Below are 22,793 nucleotides of genomic sequence, written 5' to 3' on the forward strand. Positions count from 1 at the left end.
AACTTATTTTTTAATTAAAGTTTACATATAATGGCTTAGACGGATCCTCGGGAATTTATCATGAAAGAAATTAACTCCAATGTCAGCAATATATAATGCAGGAAAAATAGTTTAAGAGATTCGGAGAGACGAGTTAAAACAAATTAGATAATGTATTAAACATTAACTAATTAATTAGTAGCTTGGAGATTATTAAAAATCAAAACATGCCAAAAAGGAGAAAAAGGCAAGTTGAAACATACAAGGCAAAACAACAAGGTGATTACTGTTGTTTCTGATCATACGTTCGTTCTTAATCTGTAAGTGGAAGTGGTTCAGCAGTATTTTTTAGCCAAAACACAAATTCATTCATCAAAATAGTACAATCAATCATGGTTTTTTAAACCGGACCAGACCAAAAAAATCAGAAATTGGTCATTTGATCGGTTCCACTTTTCTCTAAACCTGTTTTTTCTCTGAAAACCGCTGATTTTGATCAGCAAATCACTGAACCGACCGATTAAACATTCAAACCATTTTGATCATTTTTAATTTTTTTTTTGTCAGAATGGACTGGCCATTCAAGTTGAACGGTTGGACTGTTCAAACTGGTAACCGAACCCCTGACCGGTTCAGTTTTAAAAACCATGCAATTAACCCCAAGATCAGAGAGTACAAAAGGCTGAGTATTTTGCAAGTTTATGGGATGCGTGGATGATTCTTCTTGTGTATAAATTCGGATTCAATCCTCACAATACATACGAATAGGAGGTTATTCCCAATACACGGTGTTAGAACGATTCTGATTTCTGAGGACTGAATCAAAATTACTTATGTACATGTGTAACTGAGACAATAAAGCTCGATGGTTTAGTTCAGCTGAGATATACCGAAATTCTATTGGCACATGCCCCCGTTGAGTTTTGAGTCCGGTCACAAAATTAGATCAGGCGACAGCTGGGAACCGTGGGATTGGATTAGGGTTTCAAACTGATTCCATGGCTGAAACCTGGTGTACATCGTGACGGGATCTGCTCCTCACAAATGAGTGCCTCACATGCACATCTATAGTGTATTGGAAACATCTCCCGTAAATAATAACTAATAAGAATGGGAGATGATCCTAATAAATGATAGGATGTGTGTGTGAGCTGCTTGTGAGACGCCAAGTTTGAAGAGCAGACCCAGTCTCGTGTGCATCTGCCCGAACTAATTAATTAATTCGGGCCCAATTACAAGTAAATGGGTAGCGTTGAGATGGGATCTACTTCTTACACTCAGGTGCCTTATATGTACATTCACGGTCGAGAACATCTCCCATGAATAATAACTTAAAAGTATGGGAGATGTTTCCAATGCATAGTACTAGTATGCATTTGTGAGGCGCATGTGAGGCGCCTTCTGTGAAGAGCAGATCCGGTCTCAGTAGCATCGTGCCAACTCACCAACGTGAGGGATGTGATCAAGTGAGGCCGCCATTTGTCACTCTTTCCCACGAACGACTAGACAATATGAGAGAGAGAACATAGTGAATCAGTGATACATGGAGGTATTTTATATTTATAATTTACATGTTTCATCGCAAAAATAAATGAAGTGAAAGTATGCCCGTGTTGATACTTGAAAGTTGAAACCATCAGCCGCATATCAATCATCGTGAACATGGAAACGTATTCACAAGTTACAATGAATTTGTGTTGAGGTCATTTCACTCATGTGGCTTAATATTCAAATACGGGGCCACAACTTGTGAAATATAAAGGATAAATCTCATCAAGTACAATTAAGACGAAGAAGACGAAGAGTATAAATACAAATATCTATAATATAAATATATATAAAATAATATAAAATGTAAGGTTTTGTATTTTGTATATTTGTATTTGTATTCCTAAACTGAGTTTAAATTTAGGAAATTGACTAACTGTTTATAATATTTAGATATTGTTGTAAGGAATTCTTAGGTTTTATGACAGTTAATTGCATGTGATATCACGTGATATATAGATTTTGAAATCCAATTTGGTCCTTACAATATTGTGCCCATACCTTTTGCATAGTCACTTCCAACTTTGCATTAGGAATATCTCCCATAAAAAAATATACAATTATGGAGATATTCTCAATTCATGGCTATTGAAGGTTATGTGAATGGTGTGAATACAGTCTTGTGAGTACTGAATTTGATCTTATAGATTTTTTTAAAATCCAATATTACCTTTTTATGGTCGATTTTGATTTTTATTATTTTTCAAATTATCAAAATAAAACTCAACAGACAAGAACATAGTCTTGTTCACAGTTTAGAAAACTTTTCCAATGGAGGAAGATTGCCATCAGGAGAAGACCAGCATGGTATTATTCAAATATTTTATTTTGAAAATAAAAAATAATGGATAAAATATTTTTTTTTCATTTCCTCTAAAGAATGCTAATAGTAGAAGAGAATTTAGTCAATTGTCAAAAAATTGGAAATACTTTTAAGTGAATTTCTAAACTGTAGCGGCAAGTAAATCAATTTTCTAAATTTTTGGAATGCTTTAAAGATTTCTAAAATATCAAAATACTACCTTAGCGATAGCATGATCCTAATTTCATCTTTGCCACTCAGTCTTAGGTTGATGCAGTACACGGACAATCACGAAGAGTAGTACCTCGCTGAAACAAGGAAATCAGAGAATTTGATGTGTTGTTATGGCTCGGTCTTGACGTCTTGCGGCCATACCGCCATAGCAATAGATGGCCATAATTCTCGATTTTAGCTGTGCGTGTCGTAGCAAAAGTGAATTTTATTTCAACCTTGAACTCAGTGTATTTTATAAGTCTCTCACTCGAGTCAGATCTTGATTCTAGCCCAAACACACAGCCCCACCATCCTTTCCAGGCTTAATCTCCTTCCTAGCTACTCATGGTCTCATACGGCTTGAAAAACGCGCGTCGAGATTCATGACTTTCCCAAAGACAGTGAACCAAAGTCGATTGAAGGTCAAAAATTTAATAAGTCGCGCGGCAAACGTCGGCATTAATCTCACCTCTTGCAGGCGACAATCCCGTCGCTGCTTTTACAAGAGCAATAATGATTATTTTAATCCAAAACTTCGTTTAGACCTAGCGAGAGACAGAACGAGTGGGATTGGCCGATTGAGCTTATATTCGTTCCAAAATGTAGTTTGTAGTTTGAACAATTAGATGTCGCCGTAGAAACATACTAAACTAGCCACTTCTAATCTACATGCATGGACCGAGTTATCGGTCTTTCTATATAGAAAACGGAGCGAACCCAAAAGGAATGAATCAAATGAGTACACATGTTGAGATAGATCTAATTAACGTTCAGGTTCGCGATCGTAAGACGACAACCGGAAAACCCACTTGGTCAATGACCTTCTTCTCGAGTTTCTGTCCAGCTGACGTTGACCTCGAGTATCAGCATGGTTGGTGGTTGTGGTGGTAGCCACGATGGAGTCGACAAAGGCCTTGATTCGTTGCATTGAGAGGTTTAGCGTCTCTTCAGTCATGTTGGCAAAGCATACACGAAACCACCCTGGTTCGGTGCAATGGCAAGAAGCCCCCGGAGAGATGTTTAGACCAACGTCGTAAAGAATTTTCTTCCACAGTTCCATCTCTGCCTCGAAACTATTAGAACTTAAGAGGTGTCTCATGTCTACCCAACAGAACAAACCGGCGTTGCTCTTCAAGCAACTGATACCGGCATTCTTTAGGCTGGAGACTAGCATGTTGTGCCGTTTCTTAAGCCTCCTCTGGTTCTCTATAATGTAGTTTTTTGCGAACTTGGTGTCGGAGAGGATGGCAGAAAGAAGATACTGGGTTTGAGAAGAAATAAGTCCAAAACTAGACATTTTTGTTGCGGTTGAGACCACAGTGACGTCGTTAGAGTAAATTGCACCCACTCGGAATCCAGGAAGACCTAGATCCTTGGACAGGCTATAGATGATATGGACCCGGTCCCAAACTTCAGTATTCTCAAGGTTTCTGTCCATTAGAACCTCTGCAATGCTTACGAACTTTGGCGAGTCAAAGACTGTTCCCGAATAAATTTCGTCACTTACAAAGTGGATTTCTTTGGCAGTGACAAAGTCAATGAGGCGGTTGAGTTCATCGCGGCTGATGGTCGTGGCCAAAGGATTGGAAGGATTGGTGATAAGAACCCCTTTAACCTTCAAATTACGTTTTTGGGCTTCTTGATAAGCTTCGTCTAGAGCAGATTGAGTAATTTGGAAGCCGTTAGAACTGTTGCATTGAATTGGGATGATCTCAACCCCGGTTCGCCATTTGAGATCTCTATCAAACCTGAGAATAATCCAAAAAAAAAAAAAAAAACAATAACCTAACTTATTTCATTTTTATTAGAAGATACATTATATGATCAACTAAAACAATAAGAACATCAAATAAACATGAAAAAAAGTTTACCCTGGATAGTATGGAGCAGGAAGAAGGAAAGCTTCCCCGGGTTCGGCGAGGCAAAAGATAAGCGTCTCATTAGCAGAAGTTGCACCGGCAATGAGGACCAGCTTGTTAGGATCAAAGCTTACTCTGTTTCCTCTTATCTCTGCCATGAATTCCACCAGTGCCTACATAAAGAGAAAAATTAAGATTCAATAACCATGCTACAGGCCTAATTCAAGATTTCAAATTAATGGATGAGAAAAAGAATGCATGATGAGTTAAAAATTTACTTTCTTAAAATCTGGGAGGCCATGATAATCTTGAAATAGCGCGAGTTCTCTGAATATGGATTGTCCATGTCTCTTGAAACTAGCTGCGTCTGGGTTGTTCGCGAGCCACGATTCAAGAAGGTCGAACGACAGCTATATAAGAGACGGAAGTAAGAAAATGTGGTCAGCATTTGAACTGAAGGTTGCAACATTTGGATACACTTGTGGTATTGCGATGGGCTAACAGGCTAGCTAAACGCATAAAATTAAAAATAAAAGCCACATACCTGATTTTCAGCAAGGCCCATCTGAATAATTCCGGTTGGATTCCGAACATCATCGTAAGGATTCTTCTCGTATTCTTGCCATCCTAAGAAGTAAGAAGAATCTTGTCCGTGTGAGTTGCACGTGGCTTTTCTAGATAGTAACTTCATCTTCTTAATTTCGGTTCTTAGAGGAGTTGGGGAACGGAAGAGAACAAAAACAAACTGAGAGAGTTACAGAAAGAACCACAAGGTGAAGGAGAGAGCACGCGAGTCGATCGAGAGAGAGAGGGGGCCGGGGGGGGGGGGGGGGGGGGGGGGGGGGGCGAGGGAAGGACAGAACCTAGGGGGATTGGATTGAAATCTTCAAGAGGAGATTTGCTCCTTGCTCGGACTGTAAAGCATGCAAATGTGACATATATATAGGAGTCTGGGAGTCGCTCTTCGTCTCCCAAAATACTCCTCAAGAAGTAATTTCAAGGCAGTATGTATGATCCCCCGCGGTTTTGAGTTTGACCAAAGAGAGTCTCAGCTGTTTGTTGGATATTTATTTATATCACTAATTATTAGGTTATTGACTAAGAGAGAGAGAGGGGGGGATAAGAAGAATATTAATATGAATACAAAAAAATGAGTATATATATATATACTCAATTACATATAGAATTTTAATTTTGTTGATCAGAATTCTGTTGCCGACAGGAAATCTTGGAGAAAATGGCTTCGGACCTATGAAAGGCTGAAAGCATATGCAGAAGTAGCAACACCTGGAAGCTGGGACGTATATAGTGGATTGCATCCTGGTTCCTAGCTAGTTCTTTCCATGATTCCATCTGCAACCAAACCACTTAATTGTTTCCGTCTCTACCATTGTTTGTTGTTTTACTGTTTAGGTTGGAGAGGTAATGAGTTTCCTCCAACATTCCTAAACAGAGAAGAAAGATTTTTTTCCCCTGTGGGACTCTCAGGAGCTCTAAATTTTCACCTAATTATTGTGTTTCTTAATCCCCTCCAACCGACCGTTGGATTTTAAATGAAAAAGACCAGACCACCTCATGATATCGGACCTCTCTGTAACAAATAAAACCAAGAAAAAGTCAGCGCAATCTGTTAAAGACAAACGCGCCGGGGCCTATATACTCAGTTTGTGTTCTAAATTTACAGCAAACATAAATTATTAATTGAAACAAAAACCATCCACTAATCCAAGGATAAGCAATATATTCTCTTAATTTAATTAGATATCTAGCAGTGTTGTTAAGCTGAAAATTAATATGATTCGAAATTTTGACGTAGAAGAGAAATTGAACAGGGGAAAAGTCTTATTCTGCTAATTATGCTCTTACCGTTCCACCGGCTCCCGCCGCTTGTTTTAAGGCTCATTGGTTTCCCTATACGTTATTGGCCCACTCGCCTCCCCGCCCCCCCCCCCCCCCCCCAAACCACTTTTGCTACGTCACAGAGCTGAAACAACGAAATCAAAACCTAAGTGAACTCCACTGGCCAACCCAAATTCTCCCCACATAGTATCTTGTGTTTGCTACTATATATGAGGCTAATTGGGTCGTCTCTGTTGCGTTCAAATTCTTATTTCTTATACAATTCTTTTTTGGGTAGACTTGTGGAAATACTGGTTAGTTTCAAGGTTATTTTGTTTTGGTTAAAAATGGATATATTCATTAATGCAGGCGAGGGAGGACTTTATGTAATAGGTTGAAGTAGGTCAGATGAAGATTGTGATTCTCTTAATTTTAGCTATGTTTGGTTTGATATACGAAAATGTATGAGGAAAGAAATTTGTTCAAAAACTTTTTCTCAACTTCCTGTTTTCTATCAAACCAAACATAGCTTCCGGGGCAGTGGGACTGTGGGAGGGAAAGGGAGTCGGATTGGGAAGTGGGAAGTTGGATCAAGTCATTTTATCGTTAACGTCTCGCGAGAAAAATTAAAAAAATTTAAAAACAACAAATGAGAATGGATCAATGGATGTTTCTTCCAGGCATTTCGCGGAACGGTGATATCAGGCTTATCAGCACCCAATCACACACGATCACATCAATTGCGACATCACTTAATTAATACGGGGGACCACCATAAAACCCTAGGTTCCCCCTATATTAGCGTCTCTGACTGCGTTCTTTGTAAGGACCAACGATCAAGGCACCAATCTCTCTTTTTCTCTTTTTCTGACCTTCCAATTTTCAATCAAGTTGGCATGTTAAAAAAAAAAGAAAAAGAAAAAAGGGAATTTGCTGGGGGGTGCAATGTTAGTTTTTGAAATGTCAAAAGATCTCAGCAAGGAGGGGGCTAAGACCCATTACTGTTTATATGGAGACCCATGTTGGTTTTGTCATTATAAACCTATCATCTTCATTCATTCACTCCTATCATTTGAATGTTCAACATACGAATGGCAACAGGGCGGGGCACTCCCTCCCTATCCCCGCCGCGAAGTCAAGCTACCTTGTTCTGTACCCACCCTGTCCCCAGTGGTAGGGCGGGTTCGGGGTAGGGCATCCATTCTTTATCGGGGATAGACAATTTCTGAAATTTTCAGTTCTAAAACAATTACTTAAAAATTATTTATTTTATGGACAATTTATATATAGGATATAGGAATTTGGAGGTATTTTAGAATTGAATTATAATATTTTAAGAGTAATTCAAAAACAAAATTATAAGATTCTGGGATTTTAAAAATTTAGAAAAAACTTAAAATATTTTAAATATCAATATTAAACCTAGATATATTTTACTAATTTACTTTCAAGTTTGGAACGGATTCGAAAAATTATATACAAAACCTACCTCCCACCCCGTACCCAGTTCAAGGAAAATTTATTTTTCCCATCCCCACCCCATACTTATTTAGGGTCGGGGAAAACCCACCCTGTTCAAGATGGGCGAACCCCATTTTACGAGAGGAAATTGCCATCCCTAATTGAACATCCCAATATTTGCATGCCAGCAAACTTATTGGTGGACTCCACCAGTACACACTATGCCTACAGCCTATCCACTCGGTTATTTGCAATTATATATTTATATGTATGATCAGTATTACCATACATACGATGATAAAAGGACACCCCACATGTCACTGATATGAGAGGATGAGAGGTGTTTTTATCTCTGCTGAATATGCTGACGCCAAGGAGTAGACAATTCTAGCCGTACGATCAGAGTACTCTGGAGTATTATACTGAATCTGAATGTTCGATCCACAGGCTCCATCTTCGAAAGACTTAAATCATGCAATAATTTTTTTTAATTTTATCTAGTAATTGGAACATGATACACCCGATGCAGAATTGTGAATGCTAGCCCTCACTACTACTAACCCTTTCCCCTATCAATTCACGGTCAGATGCATTCTCCCTGTATTATAGATGTTGGGGAAGATGGGGTCACTGTAACTTAGGAGGAGAAGCTCTGAGGCACGTTTGAAGACACTGTCTTTAGAACGTTATTTGCCCCCACTCAGTTTTATTGAGTTTGCTGTTAGGTTATAGGCAAATTCATTCCCAGGATACAACAGAGCCTTGGGCAAGAATCTGCAACCAACAAAGTTGAAGAGTCTCCAAATAAACATTCTGTGAGACTGTAGCAGACCGGACTGAGAGAGAGAGATAGTGAATTTCAAAATTGTGTGTTTTGAAGTCTGATTCATGCTCCTTAAATAATTTGTGAAGAGGTATGAGGAAAAGGTAGGTGTTGGTTTAGAGAAGGCACCTTGAACAGTCACAAATTCAAACATTGTGACTGTTTAAAAAGTTGTTAACATTTGGTGACTGTTAACTTTGAATTGTGCCTCTTGATCACACCCGATCGAATCGTGACCGTTGATCTCATCAACGGTCATCAACGCACCAAAACTAGAGCTGCCCATCACGAGCCACGCGAGTGCGCGCAAAGTGCGCCTCTAAAGCGCCTCATTGCGCCACACACACGCGCGCACGTTACGCGGTATCGAATCCCCATACTCTCCTCTACTAATTCTAGGGAGTGTAAATCAGCTCCTATTGAAAAACTGAAAACAAACATTGTAATTATCCAATGTGGGACAATTTCAAAACTGGGTTTTTTTTTTTTTTTGTAAGAGAAATTTTGATTTTTCAACCAAGTGTGCAAGTGCAATTTCTCATGTAATTGACCAATCAAACCCATTGGATTTAATCTCTTATGAGATTAAAATCCAACAATCCCCCACATTGATTGATCAATTACATAATTCTCTCTCAATCCAAACTACTATGACACAATTATGCATACAAAAGGTGTTTATCAACTTAAACCTCTTGTTAGTATAGTTATCTCAGAGCCTTGTCAAAGTTATTGGTGGTAAGACCTTAAACCAACTACTCTCAAGACAAACCGGAGACACCTATACACATAAAAATGTTCAGTCTCTGCAAGAGTTTCAAATTTTGCTCAGCACTGTTATGGCCATGTGCTTCTTTCCTGGTTTCATGAACAATCCCGAGAGCAAACCCAAACCCTCATGAGAAGCGGCACCACTTATATGTTCACATAGGTGAAGTTCCACTATGTGCTCCGTTATTTGACACATTTCAGAACTTCATTAAGAGTTTATCTCAACCTCTCATCATAACGGACATCACTGTTTATGTTGTGATGGGAAATTTCTCAATGTCAGTACTAACAGTCACATTGCTGTAACGTGTTGTTACCCATTAAACCCAATATTGATGGCTTTTCAGTTCAGGTTGGGTTACCATTACAGGTGACTAAGTAAAGGATTTTAATCTCATCTCTTTGGTTGTCATTCTTACCAATTCTCTGGCTAAACCCTTGGTAAAAGGATTAGCCAAGTTTTTACTTGACCTCACATAGGTTATAGTGATAACTCTAGCTTGAATTAGTTGCCTAACAAATTCGTGTCTCAGACTTATATGTCTGGACTTAACATTGTAGGTACTACTGTATGCCCTTGACAGAGTTGCCTCACTATCACAGTAAATGGAAACTTGAGGCATAAGACTAGGCCAAAGTTTTAAATCCAATAATAAATTCCTAATCCATTTGGCCTCTTTTCCAACAGCCGCTAAGGCTATGAATTCAGATTCCATGGTCGAGTGAGATATACAAGTTTGTCTCTTGGATGCCCAAGAGATCGCACCCCCACCAAGGATAAAAATCCATCTAGATGTGGACTTGTTATCTCCATTACCGGTAATCCAACTTGCATCAGTATACCATTTTAGTACAGTTGGATAATCACAATAAAACAAGCCAAGTTCTAAGGTTCTCTTGAGATACCCAAGAACTCTCCCAATTGCCTTACAGTGCTCTGTACCGGGATTACTTGTAAACCGACTGAGTTTACTTACTGCAAATGCAATATCAGGTCTGGTACAAAGCATAGCATACATCAAGCTCCCTACTGCACTAGCATACTCAAGTTGTGCAATTGCTCTACCAGTATCTTCTACTAGCTTTATACTAGAATCATATGGCGTGCTATATTCTTTAAACTCTAAATGCTTAAATTTCTCAAGTACTTTCTCAATATAATGTGATTGGCTTAATGCATAGCCCCTACTATGCTTTTTAACTTTTATTCTCAAGATGGTATCTACTTCTCCTAAATCTTTCATCTTGAAAACAGAGGATAATTAGTTCTTAGTTTCATTTATGCCAACCATATTTGTACCCACAATAAGCATATCATCCACATAAAAACACACAATTACTCCATAGTTTTTAGTGAATTTTGAGTAGATGCATCTATCAGCACTATTATGTTTAAAACCAAAAGCTAGAATGCAAGAATCAAATTTCTCATGCCACTGTTTAGGTGTTTGTTTTAATCCATATAGTGATTTAACCAGTTTACAGACTTTCTTCTCGTTTCCAGGAAGAACAAATCCTTCTGGCTGTTCAATGTAAACCTCTTCATTTAAATCACCATTTAAGAAAGCAGTTTTAACATTCATTTGGTGAACAGATAAGTGATAAATTGATGTTAATGCTATAAGTGTTCTAATAGAAGTTTTTCTAGCCACTGGTGCATAGGTGTCAAAGTAATCAATCCCTTCCTTTTGACTAAATCCTTTGGCTACCAATCTAGCCTTAAAAATTTGCACAATTCCATCAATGTTGTATTTTCTTCTAAACACCCATTTACATTTTATTGGTTTTGATCCTAGAAACAGATCTACTAATACCCATGTGTTATTTGACATTATTGAATCAATTTCATCATTTATAGCTTCCTTCCAAAATGCAGCATCTCTAGAGGTCATGGTCTCACTATAGGTTTTTGGATCATTTTCAATGTTTAGGACAATGGGTACTTTATTTAAAATCTTCTCTCTATCAGTCTCAACCAAAAATACAATTGATTGGGTAGAGATAAAATCTGAACCTAAGTGTTTCTCTGTTCTTTGTCTTTGACTTCTTCTAAGTCCTATTGTAGGTGTTATAGTTGTGTCATTTCTTCTTTCAGTCTCATTATTATCAACAGGTATTGAGATCTGAATTTCTCTATCATTTTCTGTGGATTCATTTTCTGCAGGTTCTGAACACAGTTTATTTTCAAAGAATTCAACATCTCTAGTTTCAATTATTATGTTGGACTCTAAGTCTATAAGCCTATAAGCTTTGCTATATTCTGCATATCCAACAAATATATTTTTCTTATGAGATTAAAAATTCAACATCTCTATTTTCTGAAAGTGCAATTTTTTATGTAATTGACCAATCAAACCCATTGAATTTAATCTCTTATGAGATTAAAATCCAACAATAGAGTTATAAAATTCTGATATGGGTGATTGGTCATTCTCCCTTTACCCAAACATTCAAGGTTAACCAGCCCAAATAGAGCCCAGTGGTCTGGAACCAAATCCTTATACACACGGAATGTATGCACAATGATTGTAGGACCCTACCACATCATCTATGGTGGGCCAAATTGCATCTTTTACTTGGCTTACAGGATTCCTGAACCGGAAACCTGGGCCATTGGTAATTAAATTGATGTAACTTCAAATTGACTTTGGGGAACATAATATCAAACTAGTGATGAATCCCAAAATTATATTTTATTAGTACATCTGTAGATGATATCGATTGTCCCCATATCCCAATTTAGAAACAAAAATCGGTCGCAGTACGTAGTAATAGTAAAACCCCCTCAAGCCTCCCAACATCTGAATTCTGTACGACATATACGTGTTTCGTCGTCTTTGATGGATGGGATCATCAAATTGTTTCATGAACAGGTTGATCCATCAGTCCGATCATATGAATATGATGGAACACAACTTGGATTCATGGGTGCATGCATGCATCGACATTGAGGAGGACATGACAACTGATACATTAGTTTTTTTATTATTGCTAGAATTTTTTTCCCCTCAACGTAGCAAGGTAGCTAGCTAGAATATTGATGCTTAATTATCTCCGGCCCTCGGCCTTTTAGAGAGGTGAACATGAATTAAAACACCATTAACTGCTTTAGATGACTAATTTATATGCCCTTTCTTGGATTTTTATTAGAATGGCGATTGACGAGTGATTTTTATCTTTTATACTAAAATTTTTGCATGGTAAGACTTTAAATATATACATGGTCGTTTGGACGTGATGAAGCTAATTAAGTTAGGTATTAGCATTATATAAATTAGTGTATGAATACATGTATACAATAAGTATTAATTATATATGGTATATGCTATTTGAATTTAACTTTAATGACCTACATAAAACTTAAGACAAATATGTATTGATAATAAAATATATAATTAGATGACGAGAGATGGACTCCTAGTGTCCCGACGTACGTAGTTCACTTTGGAATCGGATCATTAGTTGTAGACTTTCGGGACCATGATGGTAGATCCAGTCCGTGGTGACAAATTGTGGTGCATATTAGTTCATGCATCTAGCACTTGAGAAGAGACCTGACATAAGAGACTGATAACTTCCCTTCTTCAATAGCGTAGGCCCCCCTACAAAGAGTCGTCGTCGTCCTGTTCTCTCTTTCTTAGTGCCTTCAAGAGTCTGTTTTCTTCCTCTAACTCCTGTCAGAGAAAGTTCATTAGCCCTCTCAAAGACAAAATTAATCTCAGAAGGAACTACAAATCCCAAGATGACTTAGATGTCAACGAAAACTACAGATACCAACTGTGGAAGTGGTATTAAAACACACGCCGACGTACAAACCGGAGCCGAGACTTTTGTTTCTTTTTATGTTTAATCGCCGATGAAGTTTTTCATCAATATTGACTTCAATCAAGTTTAAGCTGGGCAACAAAGTCGTCGTGTAAGGAGTTGATGTACTACGACTTGACGAGAGAAAGGGTTTTGAATTATATTCTTGGAGTTTTAGGTCAGGTTATTAACAACTTGGTTGTTCACCCTCACAAAATTAAAGCTTCTTCGATCAGCCAGCGTTTGGAGGTGATCGGAAAGGTCAAAACTCGACAAGTGTCTATCTAGTTTCATATATATAGTTTGAACACTAAATAAATTACAAGGTTGGACGACAGGGCCAACAACTTTGATGTTTTGTTTTCATATTTGGTTGGAAGGTTTATGCATTTTCGAGGAGGAGCACTTGGTGTCTGTGGTTGCAAAATTATAAGGCGATATGAGTCGGATGTTATTCGGAATTTAATTTGGATTTGGGTTATCAAATATTGTATGTTATGTTGTTTATATATATATTATTGAATATTGGCGTATTAGTATATATATATATATAGTGTGTGTGTGTGTTATAAATTGTGACCCCCACAAGTCTCTCTCCCACCCATATCTAGTTCCTACTGGCTACTGCCTGCCCACTGTAGTTGTACCAGCAAAGAGAATCAAGGCTGTCTATTCTCAATCTCATCATCGTGCAGTCATGCGGGACCATTAGGATATACCTCCCATTCCTATTTCTTAATGATAAGACAAAAGAAACCACGTACGCACTGTTGGGTTGGGTTTCTTATTAAGTCAAAACGTGGACCAAAGATTAGGGTGTGTCTGGACCCTTTAATTTTATTGAAAATGGAATTAATGTGCCACAAATCACTCATCTGTACAGACTTCAGTGAAGAAATTAATGTAACGTCAAAAGGGTGATTGATTTAATTGATCAAGTGTCTACTGATGAAATTGATGAACTTACCAATTGATTTCACATGGCGAATGTACGCATCATATATAAAAGGGTAAATTATAGGTAGCCACCCTGTATAACTGTATTTAATTAGGGGGTGGTACTTAGCCCATCTGAATTTTGTTTTGCAATAATCCCCCGCTGAACTTTTGGATTCCAGCACTTTTTCTCCCTGATTCACTAATGCTATCATGTTATGTTTGGTTTGAAGGATAAAATAGGGAAAGGAAGGGAAGTGTAGGAAAACCTTTACAAATCCTGTATAGATTTCCCTACATTTTATTTCAAATCAACCTAATAAGTTAATGGTGAAAGTAAAATTACTAAATTGTTCATTCAGGACTAAATGCAATAAATATCAAAATGATGAAAATAATCATTCTAAGCCCTACATTGTTATGAAGGCTTTGGAGATATTCTCAAGATGAATTTTGTCAAAAGAAAGTTAGAGAAATGAGTGCCGGAATGAAGAAGTCCATGGTTTTTTTTTTCTTTTTTTTTTTTTTCTCAAAACAATGTTCAGGGGAACTAAGTACTAACCATCATTACCCCAAATACAATGTAGCTGTCTGTAATTTTCCTTCATTTGGAATGTTATTATATTCGTTTGTGATCAGGAAAAAAAAACATTCCTTGAATTAATGTCAAAACACTCCAATGAAGGATACATAAGCATATGCATCAAGGATTTGTCTCAAGTTGACATTCTATCTGATTATTTGTTGCTTCATAGGATGCTTGCGTCCTTAATTTGAGGAGTGAAAATAAACTTCCAATGGATTCATAATTTTGACATTCAGTCTTTAATTTAAAAAAAAAAAAGGAATACAAATACGTATAATACAAATACAAGTATTAAAAATATCATATATAAAATTTTGTGTTAAAATATTTGCATATGTATTTGTATTGCAATCAAAATGCAGCCTTATGATTGATGGGAAGACTTAAAAAATGAAGAATAGAGATACAGAGATACGAGATTTCATTGGTGCTTGTAAATGGGCTACAAGCTTAAATATGTTTCCCAATAATATTGTATTAATTTATATATTTATATGAAGAAAAATTGTACCTTAATTAATATAATGCATGCAAGGGTGATTTTATAATTACATAACTTGGGAGAATGGGATTGACAATTGGACAAGTTCACTTTGTTTGACGTTCTATAGTGTATTCCAAATATCTCCTGATGATAATATCTTGAATGATAATATTATTATTGAGAAATATTTTCAATACACTGTGGGACATTATGGGGGGCTGATTCGATCTCATTTTAGAGTAGAATCAGTGGGGTGAGTAGTAAAATAATTGAGGGCCCCACTGATATCAATTGGCCAATCTGACAGTCCTGACACTCCACTGGCGTCCTTAGTTGTGCTGTTGATGCTACTGCTACGTACTTCATCCGTTCATCGTTGATAGTTGATAAATAGATCAATGTATTTAATGAAAAACTAAACAATAAATGGCATTCCCACATGTCCAGATCACATCCATCCCCCTACCCTCTTACTCTCTCTCTCTGATTGAAGAATATTATTATTATTATTATTGTTATTATTATTATTATTAGATTCCAACCGTTTCAATCAACACTGGAGCATATTTCTTCTGCCATGACGCAAGAAAGAGCTATAATTGATAAATTGCGTTGGAGGAAGGGAAATAAATTTTGCTTCAAAAGTTCAGAGGGAAAGTTTCTGTGGCTCCAAAAATTCCCGACTTGTCTTGTGATCTAAATATTAAAGCATTGATCTTCACCAGAAAATATTTAGAGAATGCTTGCATCTTATTAGTACTGAGAAATTATATCTATCCTTGAAACTATTGAAAAGTGAAAGAAAAATAATAAATTAAATAATGGGAGTTCATTTGAATTAAACCATGTGAAACAGGTAGTTGATTTTTACACAGACGTCTCTCTTAATTAGTCGTTTCTTTGTACCAATAAATTAAATGAGATCCCACGTCAAAGGTTGGTTCATGTCAGAAGAGTAAAAGGGAAAATTAATCATGAATAAGAAATAGAATCCCCCGTGAACATTATTTGAGCAAATTAAAATTCATGTGGGAGCATCTCATTGGTTGGTGTTAGAAAAGATTCATACAGATGAGTTTATTTGATGCAAGCGTCCTTCCAAACATTGTTTTAATTAATGGACATATAAATGCTTAAAAAATCTGCTGCTTATATATTAGTGGGATCTGATCGAATTAGCCAGATTTGGTCACTGTGTTAGCCATAAAACATATATGTCCCACAACCACTCGATCTCTCACTACAAGCCATCAAGTTAAGCTAATTAAGACTATGATCTATTGCCGTATCCTTCATATTATATATAGAAATTCATCTTTAAACATGTAAATACAGATTATAACAATATATATTAGTAAGTGTGTATGTGTTTTGTATGTGGTAATTTTAGATGATGATAATAATATTAATAATGTATCTCAATTTTTCTATAAAATTTATATATTTATTATTTTTTATATTTTTTGTTTTCTTTTAGTAATCTAATGCGGATTGAAAATCTAAATCTGATTACATAAACACATCATCCAAATGTTTGATAATCGGATCAATTTGTGAAGTTTCCAATATCATTGATAGGGATACTTGTTTGGTTAGATTCTTCTTTTTGTAATATTTAATCTTTTTTGTGTATCTTTTTTTTCATTTATCAAAAAATGTAATATTTAAATAGAGGGGAATTGAATGGGGTGAAAAGTAGTAATTCAATTTATAATTTAAAACTTATAATTAAATAGGGACTAAATTCAAAAATTAGTGTTTTAGTCAAAAGAAAGTTCTACAATCTTATTCATATTTTTAATAATAGTGTAAATATAAAATTATAGTTTGTTCAATTTTTTTATAACTTTTTTGTATTTTTGTGTGTAAAAATAATTCTAATATGTCACACTTACTTTTTGTTTAATATGATAAATATATGATATTATACATGTGTCTAAATGTTTTTTTTTTTTTTGCAAAATTTATGTATTTTTATATTTTATTAATTTTTTTATTTATGACATTAAGGGTTAACATGTTTAACACAAAATTTGAACTATTAATCTTTGTCAAACAGTAAAATCATTTTATTTTTGGTCAGTTCTAAACTATGTATTTCATTTTCATAACCAATAAAAATTATTTTTGTTTATTACTTTTTTTTTAATTTGATTAAATAAAAATATCATTAATGTGTCTAATTTTTTTGCAAGTTTCTATATTTATTTCTATTTTAAAAATTTTATACTACTTATAAAAGTGCAAATAAGGTAATGGGCTTCTGAACTACCCCTCCTATTGAATTTGGTTCATCTCAATTGAGAGGGCAAAAAATTATAATTAAAGTAATACTATTAAACACATTTAAGTACCTCTCATTAAGTTTTACGTTTAAGTGATTAGATAAATCACATTCTCTCATTGAATCCAACATTTATAATTTTATTTATCATAATTAAATTCCACTAATAAATTCATAAACAATAATTATTAAGGTTAATTACTTACATGCACTCTCTGTATTTAGAAAACTACTTAAATGTACCCAAAACTTTCAAAGCCACTTACATATACCTTATAATATGGCCCCACAACACAAATAAGTCATCGTGCAATGTGAAACTTTTTTCACACTAAAATTATGCTTTATTTCCTTGTTTGAAAAAGGGTATGAAAGTTATTTTATTATAACTTTAATGACTACTATAATGGCCATATTTTTTCACTAATAAGTGTTACTAATTAGATCTATGTCAATATTTTAATAATATAAACCCATAATGTTAAAAATAACTAAAAAAATCATTCTTTATCCAAGTGGTGGCTAAGCAATTCAACAATCCGAATCAAATTGATCAACCCATGAAGTCATTGTTAGGTAATAAAATTTTTAAAATAGAAATAAATGTAGAAATTTACAAAAATTAGATACATTTGTAATATTTTATTAATCAAATTAAAAAAATTAAGTGTAATAAACAAGAATTATTTTTATTGAAAATGAAAATTAAATACATAATTTATAACTAACCAAAAATGAAATATAAAAACTAATAGTAAATAGTTCAACTTTTGGGTTGAATGTGTTACCTTTAAGGCCATCAATAAATAATAAAAAATAAAAAATAATACATAAATTTTGCAAAAAAAAAAACACTTAGGCGCATGTATAATATCATGTATTTATCATATTAAACAAAAAGTAAGTGTAATATATCAGAATTATTTTTACACACTAAAATACAATATATATATATATATATATATATATATATATATATATAGAGAGAGAGAGAGAGAGAGAGAGAAAATTGAACACATCTATAATTCTATATTTACACTATTATTAAAAATATGAATAAGAATGTGAAACTTTCTTTTAACAAAAATCAAGGTTTTAAAAACTGACCTAGAAATGGAACCACTATGGCTTTCGATTTCTGGGTCAGCGGTTCAACCATTCAGTTTGAGCATGTCAAAGTCCACCATATATATACGTTATTATGAAAAGGGAGTGTGAGACTTTAAGAAAGATACGGCTAGTTAAAGCTGAAAATTGAGAAAAAAGAAAGAAAAGAATAAAATGATGATGATGATGATAATGATGAGAAGGAAGCATCGTCGGAGGTGGTTGTCACTATATTCACAAATCGTTGTTGCAAAACCAATTGCCCTGAGAAGAAGAAGAAGAAGAAGAAGAAGAAGAAGAATGAACCGCTAATGGCAGCTCTATGTTCATCATCACCACCGCTACAATACCGTCTGCCCTCTTCTTACATCTCTCTCATCTCTCTAAATCACTCTCAAATCCCAAATCATTTACTTCATCAATGTATCTTAGATTTTAATATAAATCGATGTTTAATCTCTCATTTCTTGCATCAATTTTTTGATTTTTTCATTGGAGTTGCAATTTTTTTGTTGTTATACTTAACAAGAATCAAATAAATGGAAAAACTAAAAACCCTAACTAATTTTGACCATTGGGAATAATCAAACAAGATTATGAGATATGAAAGTTTTTTTTCTTTTTTTTAATTTCTATTTTAAAATAAATAATAAATTTGGAATTAGTTTGAAAACAACTCAAGAACCATTAATTGGGCCTAACATTTTAATGGTTAAGTCGATCAGGTCAACAGTTCTCTAACCATTTCAACGATTTTTTGTAAAATAGTGATCCAGGGCCAATATGAAACTAGTGACCTAACTGATTCCTAGGCTAAATGGTTCGACCATTCATTCTAGTTTGATTTTAATGCAATGATTAAAATACTCATTTTTTAATTTAGTCCCTATTTAATTGTAAGTTTTACATTGAAAATTGAACTATTTTTCACCCCATTCAATTCCATCTATTTAAATCTTAATTTTTTTGATAAATGAACAAAAAAAAATACACAAAAAAGATAAAGCACTACAAAAATAGGAGTTTAGCCAAGTAGGTAGGCCTATCAATAATATTTGAAACTTCACAATTTGATCTATTTATCACATATTTGGATGAGGTGTTTATGCAATCATATTTGGATTTTACAATTTGCATATGATTAATAATAAAAAAACAAAAATACATAAAAATTATAACAATTTTGAATATATTATTATTATAATTATCATCATGTATAAATGTCACGTACAAAACACATACATACTTACTAGGTATCACTACAAGGGACAAGAAAATAGGCATCACTAATTACCAACAGATCCCAACACTAAATTTGGGGAGCATAGACAATAACTTTGATGTTCTAATTAAGCATAACTTGTTTTTTTTTTTGGTAAAACATATAAGTTTTCATAGTCTACATACGAAGACAATACCACCTTACCTACCATTTCGGACTCGATTATTTTTTTATTTTTCCTTTTGGGATAATGGATCCGATTGTTATTCATGACGAATATGTTAATATGACAGGAACCCATATAAAATTATTCATTTGGATACTTTTTCAAATAGATAGCAATAGAAACTTTTTTTTTCTTTTTTTTTTTGAAATTCGACATGAAACACCTTCTATCATTCCCAGATTTCGGAAACAAAAGATATTGTTTATCTGAACCAACAAGAAAAAGGGTTCAAGATGCTGCATGATAATATATATATATAGAAACAGAAACGACCTAAATATCAGAATATTAATTTTGATTATTAATTAAAGGTTTGAAAGTTTTAGAGGTATATGTTTCTTTTAAATATATAAATATTAGAAAAGTATATCATTATAGATATGTATTTAATGGCCTGAAGCTTTGTTTTCTTTCATTTCTGTTGAAAGGGGGCCCAATAACAAAAACTTGGGTTTTCCAAAACCTTGGGCGGAATCCATGAAAGTGAGTTAAAAAGACAGCTGATCAAGCTGCGAAGAAAATGAAGAAGAAGAAGTTGTAAAAAACAGCTGACAAATAACATTCAAATAAGCTAGCACGCATGCGTATACATACACACACAGCAACAGGGTCCAATTAACCTAGCCACATATTCTGATTAATATAAACAATTCGAGGCACCAAATTAAGGGTGGACAGCAGCATTTATGTAGAGCGGACCCTGGTTGTTTGTGACTATTGGGTCTGACATGGCCAATTGGCCAGTAAGTTTCGTCTTCACGTCTTTAAAGGGGGGGGCATCATCATCATCGTCGTGGTCATCGGCTCTCTCACTCAAGGATCTGAGTTATGTCTGTTCTAATTATTTTAATGTCCCCACATTATTGCAAATAAAATGACTCGACCCACTCATGTGGGGGATTCTGGTAGCGGCCGGGATTGTCGCAATGTCGCTCTTGGAGGGAGACTTGGTCCAACTCCAACCGCCCCCCTTAACCTATCCTTACTCGAGACCTGCTGGCAGGCCCTTCATTAGTGACCATCCCATTTGGATTTGGAACGGATGGAGATGCTCCTAAAAGAAGCTTCAGCAAAATGTCATGTTTATTCTGGCTTTTAAACAGTCATTTTCGACTCTTTCAGGTTTTCACCAAAGCCAATAACACCTCATAAAGCCTGAAGCTGTTGCATGTAAGCCCTCCAGTATATGTTTGACTATTCAGCTTGGAGCTTAGGCCTCGTCTGTTTTTTGGGAAGTAGGAGCAGATAAATTGATAAATTGTACAGAAAAGAAATAATTAAATCTATGTTTGTTTTCCGGTATTAATAGGTCCTGTAGAAAAAAAAAAAAAAGAAGAAAAAGAAAAACATTCTTCAGTGATTCATTTACTTTCCTCAAATTTAGATATATTACTTAACCATACATGTCAAAACTCGCTAATATGTGATAGGATAATAGTGTCCTTTCAATGATGTCACTTTTTTCCATAAATTGGTCATTGTATATCTTTAGTTACCTGAAAAATAAAACACTGGAAAGTGCTCTTATCCTAATAAGTTTTTCCTCGAAAACGTTTGCTCGTCATTTACCCATATACAAACGAGGTCTTAGTGTTAGTTTGGAGGGGACAAATTGCACATTCAGTGCCCCATTTGGTAGCGCTGATCTGAGCATTCAGCTAAGCTGGCTCTAAGAGACTGAGAGCTGATTTGGGCTCTCTAAATCTTTCATTAAGCATAACTTAAAAGGATGTATTTGTAGGGCCCACCTCAGAAAACCAGAAACTACCCCACTTAATACACTCAAATCTGCACTCAACTAAGCTGGTTCAACTGCTTTAAGGGAGTTCGGATCTGCTACTCACAGAGCGCATCTCACACCGATCTCACATCATGTTTCAGCTATGCATCTAGAACATCTCTTAATTGTAAATTTTTATTTATGGGGAGATGTTATCAATATATGGCTGAAACGTACTCTAAGGTCGGTGTGAGATGTGCTCTGTGAAGAACAGATCCAAAATAGACTGCTTCAGATAAACTATATCTAAAAAGTCTGACGTAGACTGCCCAAAAAATGACTGACAGCCTATATGGGTTCTCCGGATTTTTCAACAAACATAGCCTATAAGCTGTCTGTATAAGACTTATCTCAGAATGTTAGAATGGCTGCAATTCAATGACAATTCAGTTAAGCTGGCTCAGCTGCTTTGATTTGAAGCCGTCCGGGATAGATAAAGCGGATAGTCTTTCAAATAACTAGCACATTAGACTTTGAATACCAATCAAGGGCTGGCTCGTTGATGCATTAACCCATATGTTTCAGCACTAACGTGGAATCAAATCTCACAATCGGCACTTGGGGAAAAAAGAGAACAGGGGAAAGTTGTGCGTAACACCAAATACCAAAAATAATAAAGACTTTGGATTTTTCACCAAACACAGCTTATATGCTGTCCATGTATGGCCCAAATTGAAAAGCCGGACCAAACAGGCACTTATTTCTTACAGAAGATGCAGCAGCAATAGCAGTTTTATGCATAGCCCCTCCAACTTATTAGCTGTTGTGACCAGACCAGACCAGAACGAATGAATATACATCCCAATTGGATCTGTTTGGTCCGAAAACGAAATCTTTCAATTCGAAACCGCTGCTTCTTTTTTCTTTTTCAAGGATGCAATTTGTTCTTCAAAGAGCCCATCCAAATAAACAGAAATGGACAGGAGGGAGAGAAGGGGAAATGATTCAAAGAGCCCGTCTCATTCGTGGCCCTCTGTTGAAACCGACTGAAGCCGACGTTGTGCTGTCATGCTCAGATCGGAAGGTTCAAAACGAGGGGTTAAGGGTATTGCTAATTTCCTGGGGGCGA

General features: G+C 35.3%; 1 protein-coding gene across 1 annotated transcript; it reads right to left on the reverse strand.

Annotated features, from left to right (window-relative positions):
• Positions 1–3,193: 3,193 nt before the first annotated feature.
• On the reverse strand, positions 3,194–5,099 carry LOC148850018 (1-aminocyclopropane-1-carboxylate synthase 3-like). The gene is made up of 4 exons (XM_088946969.1): positions 4,946–5,099; positions 4,680–4,811; positions 4,414–4,574; positions 3,194–4,290 (listed from the first exon to the last, which is right to left on the reverse strand). The coding sequence occupies exons 1-4, from the start codon at positions 5,090–5,092 to the stop codon at positions 3,306–3,308; spliced, it is 1,425 nt and encodes a 474-aa protein (XP_088803095.1). The 5' UTR covers positions 5,093–5,099; the 3' UTR covers positions 3,194–3,305.
• Positions 5,100–22,793: the final 17,694 nt, after the last annotated feature.

This window comes from Nelumbo lutea, chromosome 5, assembly GCF_056320005.1.
Source record: "Nelumbo lutea isolate HS-2025 chromosome 5, American lotus-T2T, whole genome shotgun sequence".
Lineage (NCBI taxonomy): Eukaryota > Viridiplantae > Streptophyta > Magnoliopsida > Proteales > Nelumbonaceae > Nelumbo > Nelumbo lutea.